Source organism: Neltuma alba, unplaced genomic scaffold (genome assembly GCF_004799145.2).
Source record: "Neltuma alba isolate B1F8T4 unplaced genomic scaffold, ASM479914v2 tig00005642_pilon, whole genome shotgun sequence".
NCBI classification, from domain to species: domain Eukaryota; kingdom Viridiplantae; phylum Streptophyta; class Magnoliopsida; order Fabales; family Fabaceae; genus Neltuma; species Neltuma alba.
The window spans coordinates 1,083-20,443 of record NW_021634184.1 but is presented as its reverse complement, the minus strand read 5'-3'; the positions used below and the strand labels follow the sequence as shown (position 1 = coordinate 20,443).

Sequence of the window (19,361 nt, the reverse complement as noted above, 5' to 3'; positions counted from 1 at the left end):
TGACAAGCACAATTGACTGAAACTGGAGTCTCACGAGGGATTTGGGAACTTATCCGGCCGGCCCTATCTTCAAGTCAGTCGATTCGAAAGTAGGTTCAGCTTCACTTCGCGATCATCTCCTCATTTCCTCGGTAGTCGTCTGCTTTTCTGTTTTCCCTTTTGAGCGTTCGTGATTATCTCCTCACTTCCTGAGTTCGCTGCGCTCCTGCTTCAACTTCAGCTCCTCGGCTAGCTTCTTCTCCAAAGATTGATTAGCTTGTTGTCCTTGGAAGGCTCATTCAAGACTTTGAGTAGCTTCTTCTTCTTGACTCTTTGCTTTTTATTCTTGCTTTTAATTTCCTACGGTTTATTCTGTGCACAGCAATTGTTTCATTTTGCTTCGTTTTTATCAGAAATTGGTCATTCTTCATTGTTTGATCGCTGATGCTGTTTCGGTGTTTCTGTCTTCATGGGTTTTGATTAGCGTATTAAACTGTTGATCTTTTTATGGCTTGATTTTATTTAGCAATTAACCGTTGGTTTAAACTGTTGATCTTCAACTTCACTCTCAGTATATTAAACTGTTTCTGTCTTCATGAGTTCACTGGTTTAAACTGTTGATTAGCAATTGTCTTTTGTAGTGTCTGCCTGTCTGGTGTTGCTGATTTTATTTAGATTTATATGCAAATATATATGTGTGTGTGTGTGTGTGTGTCATGCATTCGTGATAACGAGAACTTGTGAATGGCTGAATGCTTCGTGAATGGCTGAACTTGTGTGTGTGTGTGTCATGCATTCGGTGTCAATTAGTGAATGGCTGAATGCTTCGTGATAACTTGTGAGGAGGGTCCTTTATTATTCATTATGGCTATGTCAACGAGAACTATAGTATATATTATGATTTGATTAATTAATGTATGATTTTTATTTTCATGTTAGAAATGGTTGATGAAACTTCAGCAGCTACTAGTCAACCCTCATCTGCACAAACACAATTAGTGGGCACTGGTGAAACTGAAATAGGCCCTCCTGCTGAATCAATTTCTCCCACTCCTCCTCCTTCTTCAGTAGCTGAACCTGTTTCTAACCTTGGACAAGATACTGCTGGAGAGAATGTGAGTAGAAAGAGAAAAGAGCCTGAGAAGAAATGCACAAAATCACAAGTTTGGGAGCATTTTGTAAAATTACCTTTGGAAGAAACAAATGGAGAAGTTAAGGCTGCTTGTAGATATTGTCATGCAATTTATGCTTGTGACCCAAATAAGCATGGCACAACATCCTTGAAAAGGCACTTTCCAAAATGTCTCAAGAACCCAAATAGGGCTGACACAATACCAAAGCAATCAATGTTGAACTATGTGACTCCAAGTGGGCAAGCAAGGAGTTTAGTCCCTCATGTTTTCAATCAAAAACGATGTAGAAGGGCGCTGGCTGAATTTGTTATTTGTGATGAGATGCCATTTCGGATTGTTGAGAAGCATGGGTTTAGAAACTTTGTGAAAGAGCTAGAACCAAGATTTCGAATCCCTTCAAGAACAACAGTTGCTAGAGATTGTTGGCAACTATACCTTGGAGAAATTAAGATATTGAAGGAAATATTGAAGAAGTCTACACACCGTGTTTGCTTAACGACTGATTGCTGGACATCTGCTCAAAACTTCAATTATTTGTGCTTGACTTGCCATTTCATTGATCCTGATTGGAAGTTGCATAAGAGAATATTGAATTTTTGCATGATTGAAAATCACAGGGGTGATACAGTTGGCAAGACAATTGAGAAATGCCTCTTGGAATGGGGAATAGAAAAGGTATTTACCATAACCATGGACAATGCATCAAGTAATGACTCCGCCTTGTCATATCTGAAAAAGCGGCTTAAGAATTGGAAGGGAATGATTTGTGGGGGTGATTACCTTCATCTTAGATGTTCTGCACATATACTTAATTTGGTGGTTAATGATGGCTTGAAGGAGTTGAAGAATAGCTTTGATTCAATTCGCAATGCAATTAAGTATGTTCGTTCTTCCCCAGCTCGTCTCCAAAAGTTCAAAAATATTGCTGAATTAGAGAAATTGGACACCACTAGCCTTGTTTGTCTTGATGTTAGTACTCGGTGGAATTCAACATATTTGATGTTGGAATCTGCTTTGAAATTTCAAAAGGCTTTTGAACGATTGGAAGATGAAGATGATGACTATGAGGCATATTTCACTAAAGGGACATCTCTAGGCGTGAAGGCCCTCCTGAAGCTAATGATTGGAATAAGGCAAGAGTATTTCTCAAATTCTTGAAGGTGTTCTATGATATAACTTTGATGTTTTCAAGTTCACTAAATGTCACTTCTAACACTTGTTTCCACCAAATTGCCCTAATTCATGAGTTGTTGGAAGAGAACATTGTGAATGCTGATCCTTTGCTTTTGGAGATGTCCTTTAGCATGAGAAGTAAATATGAAAAATATTGGGGTCAAACAGAAAACATGAATCCTTTGCTCATTGTAGCTGTGATTTTAGATCCTCGGTATAAACTTGCTTATGTGTATCATATCTTTGAACAACTTTTTCATGATGGGGAAGTTTGCATGGCCATGAAAATTAAGACCAGAGATGTCTTGCACCGCATGTTTGATGAATATTCTGTTGGACAAACAAGCAATGGTTCTTCAAGCAATGCTGGTTCTTCAAGCAATGCTACTTCTTCTGTACTCCCAGGATCATCAACATCAGCAATGCTACAAAGCCAAGTGGGTAGAGATCCAGGTCGCAGATGGTTAGCTTCTCAAAAAGAAAAAAGCTCTTCTGACCCACAATCAGAATTGGATAGATATCTTTCATCTACTTCAGCTGATGATAGCCTTATTGATGATGATTTTGATATCTTAGCATGGTGGAGAGCTAATTCTGGCAAATATAAGATTCTTTCTAGAATGGCACGTGATGTCTTGGCTATTCCAGTGTCTACAGTGGCCTCTGAATCAGCCTTTAGCACTGGGGGACGTATAGTGGACTCTTATAGGAGTTCCCTATCCCCATCAATGACTGAAGCACTGATCTGTTCCCAGAATTGGCTACTCCCTGGGCAATCTCTCTCTGAATTTGCATCCATGCTTCAAGAGTTTGATAACTTTCAAGAGACAGACGGTGTGGTGAAGACCGGTATGTGTTGTAGTGCTATCGATTACTTATATTTTATATAACTATTTAAATAGATTTTATTTGTTTGTAATCATTTCATAATATGTGTTGTTGTATTGTAATGTCATTGACTATTAATGTTTTACATACTTTTCAGATCATTCCACTATTACTGATGTTGGGGAGGATGTTTGACTTTCAGCATTTCAGTTTCAGTTTCAGTTTCAGATATTTTGGACATATATGACTATAAAGTCTTTTGTTTGTTTGATGGTGCCATGGTGGTAGCTTGTTTTTTTGGCTATATGGCTGGATTTTTTTTGGTCAGTTCAATTGTGCAGGTTGATGATCTTTTTGATGGTTGATCTTTTGGATGGTTGATGTTTTGGATGGATGATCTCTTGGATGGTTGATTAAAATCACCATATAGTTGGTTCATCATAGTCAGTACTAACTGGTGGATGACTTACTGAATGAATTAGGGCTGCTGTATAGCTAACTCACTTGATCTTTTGTATATGCATTGAAGTTGAACCGTGGAACATTTTGACTATTATTGGCCAGCCAAGAGCAGACTTTGATATGTAGACTTTGATATGTAGCTTCAATGACTGATGATAATTTAAACTTTAAAGGAAAGTTTAGTATTAAAATGTGGTTATTTTATTTTGTTTGTTTGTTCTTTTATTTTTTTTTCTTTGAATGTTGTCAATATTAAAAATGATCTTATTTAGTTTGTGATGTATAGATCATGTAAGAATATCATCTTCTTGGGAAGAGTTGTGTTTATTTATTTTCTGATAAGTAAAAAGAATAGAAAGCTCTATCTATTCAATGGAAAAGTTCAATGTACGTTAGAATATTTGGATTCAAAGCTGTACAATATGCTGTAAAGATATCTTTTATATATGGGGAAAAAAAAAAGGGACACCAACCTGGACCAGTCCAGTAACCCGGCCGGACCAGTCCAACCCGGTCCTGGTCCCGGGCCTAACCGGACTGGACCAGACCGGAGACCAAAATGTCCAGCCCGCAGAATTTTCAGACCAGACTTCAGACTGATGGTCAACCCGGTCCAGTCCAGTCTTTGTGCACCCCTAGGAGTACTTAATAGCATGAAGGGGTCAGAGAGTTTAAAATGTTTGCAAGCTCTGGGTACTTAATTAAAATTAGGATTAAGATGCAAATTTATGCCCAAAATTTTTATTCTGAAATTTTTTTTAGATTCAAATTTTTTTAAAAAAAATTTAAAATCCTAGTAATATTACTGAAAAATGTCAATAGTCTAGAGATAAATTTATCCTTCAACTATATTTCATTGCAATTTAAACATTCCTGCTTAATTTTTAATAATTTGAATTATTTATTTTTCAATAATTTAAAATTTTGTTACTAAATTTATAAAATATTAAATCTAAGCTGGCTAAGTTTTAATTCAATGGTTAGTGGTTTAGGCCAAAATGTAGCATGACCATTGAGCTACCAGTATCTTGTTCTACTTAATTATAGCTTAAAAAAATATAAATAAGAGTAATTTGAAAAGAAATTAAAAAATATAAAATAAATTGAAATATTATATTTATAACTAAATTGAATTTTTAACTAAAAAAATAATATTATTTTATATATTATAACTTAAGTAATTTTTTGGTTCCATAGAACATCCTTTGCACCTCAGCACGTTCTATCATTGGCGGTGGCCGGATGGCCCAACAACAATGGTGGCTTTATATATATATATATATATATATATATATAATTACTCGAAAGGTGTTTTCATAATTTAACCATACAATTTAATTCCAAATGAGGACCGGTAGTGAAGTTTCAAAATTCTTTGAGCTTGATATGAGATTATCTTGCTTCTAGGGTCCTATATGACATTTTCCCTTCTTAATACTTGTCTTTTCGCAAATACCCTAACATTTTTCATGTAGTTTGAATTACCATACAGCAAAAAACCTTATGAACTAACTCTTGCTTTTTTTGGGAAAATCCTATGAAAGTTAGTTTAGGCAGCAAGCAAACCGTTCCCTGCATGACCCACCCACTATCAGCCATGTTTTTTGTCCATTTGAGTCGGCCCATCAAAAGCCCGAAGCGTACAGACTTAAATGAGTTCGGTGGAAGTATTATATGGGGGCATAGCAGGCAAAGGCACAGGCTGCTTGTACCTGCCTGTTTATTGCTTTATATTATATGTTCACATCACATTATCATAGATTTCGTGTCCAATTGAAGCAAGCAATGAAAAACACAAAAAAAAAAAAATCAATAATGACTTTCATCTAAGCTATCTTTACCTCAGTCTAAATCATGACGTTGATTAGTCAATTGACAAGACGTTAGAGCCAGGAAAATGGATAAGGCTGTCGAGCCAGCTCGTTTAAACTTGTTTAAGTTGAGAGTCGGACTTATAATTTGAGGTCTTCAAAGAAAATTTGGACTTAAAAGGGCCAGTCCTATAGGGTTGAAAAATAAAAGGTCCAGCCCATTTAAACTCGTCAACAGTAATTTTTTAAATTTATTTTTTTCTTGACCCTAATCTAAATCCCTAACATTTTACACACGCTCTCTCTCTAAGTTTCACTCTCAGTCTTTCACTCACTCTTAGCTAACACCTCAGTCTCTAATAATATTAAAATAAATAAAAATATATTCTTCATATCCTAAATCAGATTTCAAATTTGTATATTTGAATCAACAGTTATATATTAAAATAAAAAAAATATATTCACCATATTAAAACAAAATTTTTAATGATTGAACCAATAAATACGAATCAATTTGTATATATGTTATAAAATTTTAACAAATAAATTAACACTTTTTCTATAGTGACTATATCAAAATTTTTACTCTATATTTAAATAGAATTAGACAAGCGAGCTAGACAAAACTAAAGAAGACCATCCTAAACAAAAGTAAAAAGAGGATGACATAGTTAGCTAATGAAAAGCATATTATGGATTAATCCAAAGCGTCGAGGTATTTCAAACTTCTCATGAGACTGTGTGACAAAGTGATTTTTACAATTAAAACCTAAGAAAATAAATACTACCTCCGATCCTAATTATAAAATCTCGTTTGTAAACTACAAACGAGGTCTTATAATTAGGACTAGAGGTAGTAAGCAAACAACACAGAATCAATCTCCAGTGATTGCTAAGTTGAAACCTCTAAAACAAACTTAACATTAATACTTATAAATAAACTTATTAGTGGGCAAAAAATTCAATTAAAAAAGACAGAAGAAGACATATTAGACTCCAGAATAGCTAAATAGTATTGAGAAGAAATTATTAACATTTTTAGAAGTTAAGAAGAGCTTATTACTAGTGAAGCACAATCAAATATCATTACAATTGATGATAGTGATAATAATATTTGTCTTCTTTTTTTTTTTTTAAGTGAAAGCATTTGTCTATTTTTAATGGAATTCTTGGATGTTAATGTTATTGACTTGTTATGTCTAATGGGTGTTTTAGATTTTTTGTATGTTAATAGACATTTATATATGATGATCTCATATTTGTGACTTAATTTTATTCATACTTATGTCTTTTACTAGTAATTTTATTTGTTTATTTTCTTTTTCTTTTTTTATAAAACATGTAAGAAATATGAAAAATAAATTTTTTTTTAACAAGCTAAAAGGCCATGGGCTGATCCTTAGCTCGTCTGTTTAAAGGCTAGGTCTAACAAATTAAGATATTTTTAAAATTTCGACCCTATAAGACTGACTCTTTTAAACCCGCTGGCCCATTTTCCAACTCTACAAGAAGTTTAGATTAATATTATTTATGTTTTTGAGTTCATTTTCCTTCTAATATCATTCATATAAGCTATGTATTTGTTTTATTATATTCAAATAACTGCTATAGTCTTCGCAATAGAACAAAAGAATAACAAGGAGACTAAGAGTAAAAGGTAAGCAGAACAAATAATCAAAGAAACAGAGAAAGAAAATAAACAATTCATGCAGGATTCATAAATTTAATCCAAAACGCTACTTATTCTTCACGTTAACCAAATTCTTTATCGAGCAGAATGTAAGTAGAACAAATACAACAATAACAACAAGTCTTATCCCACTAGGTGGGGTCAGCTACATGAATCACATGATGTCATTATGCTCTGTCAACAACTCAGTCCTTAGATATGTTGTTGACTAGGAGGTCTCGCTCAATGACTTTATTGAGCGTTCTTCTCGGTCTTCCTCTGTCCCTTTTTATGGGACTCCATATGGTCTGATCTATCCCCTTTACTGGGCCCCCAATGGCCTTTTCTACATATGTCCAAACCATCTTAAGCAATTTTTAACTATTTTCTCTTAGATAAGCACCACATCAACTCTTGTTCTGATATTTTCATTTTAGATTTTATCTTTTCTTGTATGACCACACATCCATCTCAATATCCTCATTTCTACTACCCCAACTTTGTGTTCTTGTTTTCTCTTTATCACCAAACATTCACTACTGTACAGTATAGCTGGTCTTATAACAGTCTGATAAAATTTTCCTTAAGCTTCTCAGGTACCTTCTTATCGCAAATAACTCCAGTAACGTTCCTCCACTTTAACCAGCCAGCTTGTATTCTATGAAAAACTTCTCCATCAATTTCACCATTCTCATGTATAATGGATCTAAGGTATTTAAACTTTGATACTTGAGGAATGATTTGATCTCCCATCTTCACCTCCAAATCACCATTGCTTTGCCTCCCACCAAAATTACAATCCATATATTCTGTTTTGTTCCTACTCAAGCGAAAACCTTTCGACTCCAAAGTCCTTTTCCATAACTCCAAACTAGAGTTAATCTCTTCTTTTGACTCTGCTTTGAGGACTATGTCATCCCCAAAGAGCATGGACTTGGGGATTCTTTCTTGAATAAGCTCAGTTAGAACATCCAGAACAATATTAAACAAATAAGGACTCAAAAAAGATCCCTGATGTAGACCAATCTTAATGAGAAAGTCCTTTGTCTCACCTCCAGGCGTTCTTACGCTAATAGTTACCCCCTCATACATATCTTGTATGACTTTGATATAAGCGACCCATACACCTTTCTTCTCCAAAGCCTTCAAAAGTACTTCTTCTGGCACACGATCATAAACTTTTTTCAAGTCAATAAAAACCATATATAAATCCCTTCTTTTACTCCTATATCTTTCTATTAACTCCCTTAATAAATAGATTGCTTCAGTTGTGGATCTCCCAGGCATAAATCCAAATTGGTTCTTCGAAATAGAAATCTCCAACCTCAACCTATGTTCAATTACTTTTTCCCACAACTTCATTGTATGACTTATAAGTTTTATCCCTCTGTAGCTTACACAATTTTAAATGTCTCCTTTATTCTTGTAAATAGGAACTAAGATGCTTCTCCTCCAATCATCCGGCATATTCTTGGAGAGTAAAATTTCATTGAAAAGCTTGGTTAGCCACAATTCACTCTCCTCGCCCAAACATTTTCAAATTTCAATAGGAATACCATCAGGCCCAACGATTTTACCATTGTCCATTTTCTTGAGAGCTGCCTTAACCTCTCCGATGCGAAACAATGAAAATCCAAATTCTGATCATCTTTGCTACTTAGCAAATCCTGTAAGTCCTGAGTCGCATATTCGCTTCCCTCATTAAACAACTTGTAAAAGTAAGCCTCCCATCTATCTTTAATATCACCATTAGTAACTAGCACTTTACCATCTTCATCGTTTATATACTTCACTTTGATCCAGATCTCTCTTTTTGCTCTCTGTTTGCTTTGTAATCTTGTAAATATTTCTTTCCCTCGCCTTTGTTCTTAGCTCCTAATAAAACCCCTCGTAAGCTTTATTACATGCTTTGCTCACCGCTCTCTTTGTCTCTTTTTTAGCCAAACGATACTTTTTCCAGTTTTCTGCACTATTGCACAAATGTATGGCTTTAAAACAATTTTCTCCTTTTTCAATGTTTGGGCAATATAAATAATTAAAAAAATAGAGGAAGATAATAAATATACGTGGTGGGTATATATTTCAATGTGCTTTTGATATTGTTTGATTTAATTCCCCTTCCTATTCCATATCAATGACATCAGAAAGGTAGGAGAAATTGTTTTTTTTTTTAAACTAATTGAAATCTAGAAATTCCCAAGACTTAAGCTTATAGTTGTATATGTCAGGAATTCACTTACATCTTAGCTATTACTTTTTTAATTTTAAATGTAAAACCAATTTTATAATATAAATTATATTATAAATTAAGTTTTATATTTAGAACTAAATTAGTATTATTTTTATTACATATTTTAATAATTAATTTTGTCCAACAAGGGAAAAAAACAGAGCATTACTTAAAAAAGCTAGCCCAAAACCCACGTGAACCCGACCATTTAGTGATAACCCGTTTATAACAAGCTTAAATGGGTTCTATATAGGTATGGGCTAGCCTATACCTATTTAACCTTAAATAGACAGCTGCGGAAGTTGCCCAACCCACCTATTGACAGTCTTACCTGTTGGTTTTTAGTTTTTTTTTCAATGAAAAATCAATTATTTTGGCCTCAAAAATTAAATGTAATGCTTAAAAATCTCAGATTTTTTAGTTGTTTGGAAAAGGGTCATGATTATTTACCCCATCCAATTATAGTGGGTGGCATTGCCACTATAAAACAACTATTTGTTGTTGAGAATGATCAAAACCACATACATCATCAACTGAAAAAACAAACAAGACAAAAGACAGCGGGCCTAAAAGCACTGAATTAATTAATTTGCTTTTAAAAGAGCTGTATAGTTACAGTGATAATTACATCTAACTATTATTACCAATTATTCCATTACTGATGTTGCAACTTCCACAACCCTAATCTCCTTTTTTTAAAAAAAATCGAAGAGATGCATATATAAAAAGAGAAAAGCCTCCATTAATTCTCACTACACATACAGCACAAAAAGAAATTAAGGGATTCTTAATTTGCTTAATCAGATCAGGTCTGGGAGATATGTCGTCTTCGGTACAAACAAATAATGATGTTGTTCTGCTGATTACAATGACAATGATGATGAAGATGGCGATAATGTCAGATGCAGCAGTGTACAAGGTTGGAGGCTCTGATGGTTGGACCTCCATTGGCCGTGTAGACTACAAGAATTGGGCTGCTTCTAAGAACTTCCAAGTTGGTGACACCATCAGTAAGTTTCTTTCATCTAAAAACTGAGTAACTCATTTATAAATATTAAAAAAATTAGTTAAATTACTTATATATGTACTGGCCACCGTTGATCATTAAAATCCTGTTTCTTACATGTAATCAATAAGAATAGTTTTTAAAAAATTTATATATTTAAAAGATAAAATGAATTGAATTCTTATATATATATTTATTATTGAAGAGGGTAGTATAATTTGTCTCGAGCACACATGGTGTCTTACCTGAGATTCACATTTAATACTCCGTAAGTTTTGTTTATTGTGTGAGCAGTTTTTGAGTACAATCCCCAATACCACAATGTCATGAGAGTGGCATATGAGATGTACAAGTCATGCAATGTTTCAGAAGGGACTACTTTGGTAACCTTCAACACAGGAAATGACTCCATAAAACTCAACCATTATGGGCATCACTTGTTCATGTGTGGCTTTCCAGGGCACTGCCAAAAAGGCCAAAAGGTTGATATCAACGTCGTCAGGGTTTCTGCAACAAAAGCTCCAACTCCATCAAGAACAAACGATGGCCTTTGTTCTTGCCCTAACAAAGCTGCCCCTTTCATGTCTTCTTTTGTTCTTATGATAGCACTCTCCATGTCATTATTGCTTGATCTTGCTGCTTTCTAATCATCTCAACTTTAGTACTCCACAAGAATATATGTATGGCTCTTCATTAGAATGATAGTTAAGTGTACTGTGTGTTGTACAGTTAAAAAATAAGCTATATTTTTAACGATTTGTGAATAGTGCAATTTTATGATGATTTGGAGTTATAAAAAGGGCAAATTGCAACAAAGTCACACCCAACAAAATTAAATATAAAAAGATCTCTTGAAATTATCAAATTATTTTGAAGTTCCAAGGAACCTCATTGCAACATAATTTATTTGTTTAATTATTAAATTGCTCCTTTTTTTTTTTTAATTTGCATCAACAACTAAAAGAGTAATCGTTGACAACTTAAGGTATAAGCATTAACAACTATTGCGATAGGTATTAACAAGTCATGCATGCATTTTGTGATATGCTAAGAAAATGTATTGTTAATACTTACCGTGATAGTTGTTAATCTTTATACATTAAATTGTCAACAACTGCTCTTTGAGTTGTCAACGATTGTTTTTTCAGTTGTCAATACAAACTTTAAAAAAAAAAAAAGGGTCACTTGGTAATTAAACAAATAATTTTTTTTGCAACCAGGTCGCTTCAGACTTGATAATAATTTGATGATTTTAAAGATTTTTTGTATTTAATTCCCTTGAGTTGGACCTTATTGTAATTTTTTCCTATAAAAAGGGTATTAGTGCAAAGAAATTTTTTTTTTTAAAAAAATTATCCGTTAAAAAGTGCATTGGACTACGAGCTACATTTTCAATTCGTGGTAAACATGAGTAAATCGTATTTTTATTTTGTTTTCAAACCAAGTTAATGGTTTAACAACAGATCTTTTTGGTTTTTGACGAGGTAGTATCCGAAGTGTCTTAGAATAAGTTTTAGAAGGAGGGTACATTACATTAAGTCTAAATAGAAAAGAAGACGATGAGGATCCTGAAACAATAAAAAAAATTAAAAGAGAGGAGATTTTCAAGAAGACAATTAGTGAATAAGTAATGAGAAAATAACACAAGATTGGTAATTAATTAATTATGAACAGATAACTTCAGATTGTCCTAATTAATAGGACGGAGCAAGATGTGACTCACAATCACATTGAGCTCCAAACGCGGGAAAAATCCAATGCAAACAATACATTCCATGACGTGGCCTTACCCAATTAACAGTTTCATCTTTGAGGCAATAAATGCCACAAAGATCATCAGAACAAGTGAAACATATTTGGTTACCTTGAAAACAACAAAAATGGTTACCATCATCATCATTAGGGGAACAATCTTTAACGTCAACAATCTCACAACATGCGTCACTCAACAACACAATTTGATCTTCCAACATATCATCCGCCATTATTTCCACAATCTGGCGGCCTCCTTCATCGTCTTCAACCTTAAAAATCTCAAACTTAATAGTTGGGAAACTAAGCAAATGATCATTCCCTTTAGGCTCCACTACTAGATAGGCTCGGCATTCTGTACTTTTTTTCATTAACAAACCAATATTAATGCTTGGGAAGAATCTATAACACCCAAAAGATTAAGCTTCAGATCATCATCGTCAATTCCAAATATGTCAACCTTGTCGAAAATTTTTCTAATGGCATATAATCTCATGTCGTGAAATGTCACATTAACATACTTTTCTTCATATATGTTGGTGATAATAAGCTTCCCATCAAGATACATAAGAAGCTATCAATGTGGAAGCAGAAGGTTCTTAATGTGGCTGGCCGGTCTGTGTTAATTAAATCGATTCTAACCGTGTTACCAAGTTATCAAATGCAATCCTTGCTCCTTCCTCTTGGCACAATTGCTGAAATAGAGAAAATTAGTCGAAAGTTCCTTTGGTCTCAGGATGAAGGAAAAAGGAAAATGCACCTCATCTCTTGGGACAAAGTGACTATGAGCAAGCAAGATGGCAGTTTAGGCTTTAAAAACCTAGTCACACAGAATAAAGCTTTCATTATGAAGCCTTGTTGGGGCATGCTAACCAAACCAAATGCTTTCTAGGTCCAATGCTTGAAGTCGAAGTACAGGTATGGTGAGGATCTTATGCTAAGTATCAATAAAAAAAGAAATTCCCCAAGAACCTGGCATGCCATTACCTCAGTGTGGGAGACCTTTGTTCAATAGATAGGAAAGAGAGTCAACAATGGACATGATACTAGCTTTTGGTGGGATAAATGGCTTCCACTAGATCGACCACTTATCTATTATGTGCATCATTCTCATGGAATTAATTCTATGGATAAAGTGATTGATCACGTGTTAGAGGATGGGCATTGGAAGGTGGATGGTTGGAGAGGCATTCTACCCTCTTGGATAATTGCTAGAATTATCTGAATATCTCCTCCTATTTCTAATGTTAATGACTGTTTCACTTGGAGAGCTTCAACAGATGGGTGCTTTTCAGTTAAATCAGCTTATGACTTTATAAGGGGGTATAGAGAAGGGATTGGAAGATGCTCCTTTGTGTTTGGTGGCATGAGTATGAGTACAAGGGAATTACTTCACAGGTGTCTCAATTCACTTATGGAGTGCTCCACTAATAATAAGCTTTGCCATCAAGTGTTCAACATTTTTGCAATACAGGAGAGTAGATGGACTCCACCACCACAAGATGCAATCCGGGTTGATGTGGACAGGTCAGTCAAACAACAAAATAGTGCAGCATGTGGAGATTTCATTAGGAACTCTGAAGGAGATTGGTTGATGGGCTTCAGGAAATGTTTAGGATGCTCTTTGATCATTGAAGCAGAACTCGTAGCCATCCGAACAGGCCTAGAAGTGGCCAAACAGCTCAGGTATACCAAAATCATGGTCTATTCTGACTCTTTAGAGGCATGCAACATTATCATCCGCATGTGTGTGTAGCAGATAATCTGCTTAAACTGGTTATAAATGACATAAGGGACCTGGTTTTTGGAGACGGAGAAGTGACGCTCCATCACACTACTAGGGCCATCATGGGGTGTGCTGATTTTTTTGCTAAGACAGGTCATGGTGACTATACTGATACAGTTTTGATTCCAGAGGCTCTGACTGAATGCCTAGCTCTATCATTGGAGGACAAAGAGGCCACAACTGCTGGAAGATCTACTGCAGCAACTGCATGAGCTTCTTAGGATTTTAATATTCTCCTTCAAGCCTAGCTTGTCCTTTTCACCCAAAAAAAAAAAAAGATAATAAGCTTCCCATGCTTTGCCTCCGATCTTACACAAGGCTAATTTCTCTTTACTTGAAACAACTGCAACCATAATAGGTCTCATAAACTTACATAAAGACAGTGCAAAAGCTTTCGCATGTTGTATCTGGTTATTGTTAAGATCGGGAGATTCAGTTTTCATGCCACTATGCCACAAGGCAATTGAAGGTGGAGGTGGAGACGGAACCTTATCAGAACGTAGAAAATTCAACATGATGTGGCCAGGCAAAGGAGGGAGATCAAGACAAATATTGGAAAAGATATTTGAGTTGGATTAAGTCATGATTGCGATATTGGAGAAACAACCATCCCTTGAAGCATCCAATAATGTATGGATTAGAATGTTTGAACGATGTTGTTGCTTGGATCTTATAACATGTTAGCTTCTTGTTCTTGTTGTTGCTGCTGCATATATTTCTACGGCAGGAGGAGAATTCATGAGTGAGAGCAAGAAGCCATGGATTTTCACGAGCTCGTGGGATGGGTCTCTTGAGGGCCAAAGAATGACATGATTTGCAGACTCTTGAGAATTGAAATTGGTCTGTAATGGAAAAGCCATCGATCATGAGCTCCATAATTTCCCTGGGTATGAGCTCCATTAATAATGATCTCTTATTCTCATCATCAGTTCTGGTTTGTTCTTGGTTTGATTCTTCCTCCATTCTAAGAGATAAAAAGAGATTCAGTGAATTACGATCTCATATATATATATATCAGTATCAATCTACATATCTATATATATATAATTTTCCTTCTTGTTTCTCCACTTTTTCCTATATTGAGGAGAGAAGCTAAGAATGTTGCTGGCGCCATTAAAGCTAATGCCACTTTGCTATTCTCAGCGATGAAATGAGAGAAGGAAATACAGGGTCCTAATCATGTGATTTTTTCAGCTATATATTTTTCTCACTTAAACCCGTCTTGGCTTTTTAAGGGTAGGTCCACATAAAAAAAAAAAAAAAAACGTAACCCTTCGCATTACTTTTTTTTTTTTCGAAAAACAGAAAACACGATTTATAAGTAGTGTGATTTGACATATTGGTTATATTTTTGCACTAAGTAATGATTAGTGTTTAATAATAAAGTTGATGACCCTAATAATTTGTACCGTTTAAGTGTTATTATAGTTCATAATATGAAAGCATACAAGCATGACTTTGGATCTCCATGTCATATCTATTCTGCTTTTAGATTGAAATTATTGTCTTTCGCACTAACTATATGACCGCGTTAACGAAGTTTTATTATTAGGACGGGAGGTAGTATTACATAATGATTGTATTGAAAATTTTCAATTTACTATACTTCTATTATAATTCAACATTAACCTTTTTAAGAGTGTAAGAAATATTTATATTATAAAATACTCCTCCGGTCCTTAATATAAGACCCAATTCTTGAGTCAGTTTTAGTCCTAAATATAAGACCCATTTCTCATATTTATCAATTTGCTCTAAATTACCCCTATAAATACTCCCTCAACCATAATCAAGTAGAAGAGGGAGATGAGATATTAAGAAATATGATTATGGTATTTTAGGAAAAATATGTCACTTTTCTTATAATTAACTAATTTATCTAACTTCCTTAATCTAATCAAATTAGTTAAATGGGTCTTATATTAAGGATCGGAGGAGTATTTATTTATTTTATTTTATTATTCCGCGTACTAACTTTTTTTTACCGGCAATTCTCGTACTATACTATAAAAGCTAGTTTTTGAATAAAGAACCAACCGTCCGGTTCGACAGAAATCATTTATTGTCTACTCAAGAAAAAAGGACAAAACTTACATCAAGACACTTAAGTCAAATATGTCAAGTTAGCCAATCAAATTATGCCATCTGTATTAATTTTACACCTCATCATGGAACCCCAAAACAACTCTTAAACACTGTTAAAATAAGGCTGGAAAAAAATATTTTGATTCACTGACAAAAAATATCTTTCCTTCTAAACGCCGTCAAATTTCTTATATCTCTAAGCAACTGCAGTCATTGATTCATAGTCACTTTATTTCTCCTTATTAGAAAATGCAACAAGGGAACAGTGCCTCTTCCCATTTTTTCTTAAATTCTATTTCAATGGCATAAGAAGATCCACAATGAAGATTTATGACTGATTCAATCAGTATATGAAATCAAACTAAAAAATAGTTCAGAACTGTTTGGATAAGGCGGGTAAGGGAATCTGACTATGATGGATAAATTCTATAAGTCAAAAAGCAATTTGTAGCTCACAGGCCAGATCGTGCATCCTCTCCTTCATTGATAGTGTTGCCGTCAGTTCGAGTCACTGCCAATTTGACTCGTGAGCTTTGTGTCTAAACATAAAAATTAGTTGATTAATTTAAATAAATTAAAAAATTAGTTAAATTAGTTATTTGTAATAAATAAATATTATCTTTCCTAAAATACGTTTTCTAATCATATAAACTACCTCCAGTCCTTAATATAAGACTCTGTTTGACTTTTATTTTAGTTCTAAATATAAGACCCTAATCCACTTTGTCTCTCATATTTACTCAATTTTTTCCAAGATAATCCTTCTAGTAATTATAGTTCTAGTTAATATACTTGATTAATAAAGATATTTTAGGAAAGATAATATCTATTTAGGACAAATAACTAACTCAATTTACTTCCTTAATCTCCTCAAATTAGTCAATTGGTTCTTATAATTAGAACCGGAGGTAGTATTAGTTAGAACTATCGTTTAATAAAATTTTTAACATTTGCAACTAATACAATGACTATTTTTTTTAAAAAAAAAAGATAAATACTACCTTCGGTCCTTAATATAAGACTCTAATTCATTTTGTTTCTCATATTTATATATTTTTTCTTAAGGTATTTCTTCTAATTATAATAGTTATAGTCAATACATTTAGTTAGCAAAGATATTTTAGAAAAGACAACACCTATTTATTACAAATAACTAACTTAAATATTTTCTTAATCTACTCAAATTAGTCAACTAGTTCTTATAATTAGGAGTGGAGGTAGCATGGTAAATGAAAGGAATGGAGATCTTATATTTAATATGAAAAGACTAACTTATGTAATACTCCTCTAGTCTTTAATATAGGATCTAATGTTAAGTTAATTTTATTAAATATAAAACATATTTCTATATTTACTAACTTTTTTTTAAATTATCCCTATAAAACTCATTTAACCATACTCAAGTAAGTAAGGGAGGAAGGATATTAAGAAAGATTATTATTATATAGTGTTTTAGAAAAATATGTTATATGTTTTATAATTAACTAACTTACTAATTTTTTTTAATTTAATCAAATTAGTTAAAAAGATATATATCAAAGATTGAGGAGAAATGAATTACGCACAGGAGAAGAATTTTGTAAAATACGGACAAGTGATGTGAAATTGTCATTTAGTAATAGTGGCGATGGTGTGGAGCCACTTTCTTTAATGCTCTTCCGTTCTAAATATAACACCTTATACAAGGTCCTATATCTAGGATATTTATTGTTCTCTTCACTCCGTCCACATTAATTGTGTTTGCCTCCTCCAATCTTCTTCTTACTCTCACCTTAACTGATTTGATTGTTGTTTGTGCTGTTCGACCTGCCTGTATGATCCGAAACGACCATGACCGGCGGAGACTTCGCCCACCGCCAGCAACGTCGGCGGAAACTTCGATGCCAAGGTCACTCCGATTGTCGTCACTTATGGTTTCATGGCCGCTACCGGTGGCCTCATGTTCGGCTACGACATCGGCGTTTCAGGTGCATATCTTCAATTTGTTTCTCTTCCCCTCCTCCTCCTTCTCAACGGAAATCGGGATTGAGCAGGAGTTCATCGATTTTGCAGATGTTTAATTGCAATTTCAAGTCATAATTTCTCGAAAATTCTGGAAACCAAGTCACGTACTGTGTTATATTCTCACGAAACTTGTGGCTATAGAGATATTACTTTCTCTACCATAATTTACTCTCCAACCAACGTTAGCATGAATTAATAGAACATGTATGAAGCTTTGAATTGAATTCCAAGAAAACTATCATTTTCCCGGCAAAAAAAAAAACGAGAAAATAGGTATACCTTATGGCCTTATGGATTGAATCAGGTGGGGGGTGACGTTCATGCGACCATTCTTGAAGAAGTTCTTCGGAGGGGGAGAGGGAAGGGGGAAAATGGTAATTACTGCCCAAACGACAACTGGAAGCGGCAACTGTTCACGTCGTGTTTATATCTGGCAGGGATGACGGCGACAATAGCCGCAGCTTATACGACAAGGAAATTTGGGAGAAGGAAGAGTATGCTCGTAGCTGGCATCTTCTTCCTTGTGGAACTGCGTTTAGTGCAGGTGCTCAAGACCTGGCCATGCTCATTATTGGAAGACTTTTGCTTGGTTGTGGGACTGGCTTGGTAACCAGGTTAGTCCTCCCCTATCCACTTTTCACTTTCTTGTTATTTATCATCAATTCATCTGCAAACAACAAATTTATCAAACTATTTTTAAGTTGTACAAATTAATTAAGAATTTAAGATGGCCTTATTTAAATCTGGAGCATGGTTCCTTGGTATGTACTATTTTATTTTAATATAAAACTCAGTTGACTAATTTGAAAAAATTAAAAAAATCTAAAAAAGTTTTAATTATAGTATACTTACATGCTCTCTTTAAAATATTTAAATGTATTATTAGATTATCAGCTTATAAATTAGAAAAATTAATTTTAAGAAAATGGCAAATACAATATTGGGGGAGCCATTTATTTAACTTTTTTAATCTTCACTAGTTATTAACTGAATCTTAATCTTATATTGAGAATATGAAAATAACAAAGAAGTAGTTGAACGCTTTTAGTCTTCATAACCATGTCGGGTAGCCACCCCCCCAAAAAAAAAAAACTCCAAATTAATTTGAAGTTTTACACAATATGTAATCACGTACATAAAAAGTCAATTTTGCATTTGAAGAAACATGAGGAGAACTTTTAGTAAAAGAGATGTGGGATAATTTGTTTCTGTTTTTTTTTTTGGCCAACGGGAATTTGTCGCTTATATTTACCATCAAGAGAGAAAACTCCCTATATCCGGTTGATATACAAATTGGTGATAAATTTAAAAACCTTAGGTTTCAATATCATGATCTCATTGGCCAAAAAAAAAATCATGATCACATCGCGGTGTTTGTATTTACCCATAAATAATAAATAATGAATAAATAGGGCAGTGCCAGTGTGCCTTTCGGAAATTGCG

The 19,361-nt window shown here is 34.0% G+C and overlaps 1 protein-coding gene and 1 pseudogene across 1 annotated transcript; both read left to right on the top strand.

Annotated features, from left to right (window-relative positions):
* The first annotated feature begins 10,105 nt into the window (after window positions 1-10,105).
* Window positions 10,106-10,938, top strand: LOC114748207 (mavicyanin-like). The gene is made up of 2 exons (XM_028936565.1): window positions 10,106-10,295; window positions 10,586-10,938. Exons 1-2 carry the CDS (start codon window positions 10,106-10,108, stop codon window positions 10,936-10,938), a joined length of 543 nt encoding a protein of 180 aa, XP_028792398.1.
* Window positions 10,939-14,411: 3,473 nt separating this feature from the next.
* On the top strand, window positions 14,412-18,632 carry LOC114748212 (sugar transport protein 13-like; annotated as a pseudogene).
* The last annotated feature ends 729 nt before the right edge of the window (window positions 18,633-19,361 follow it).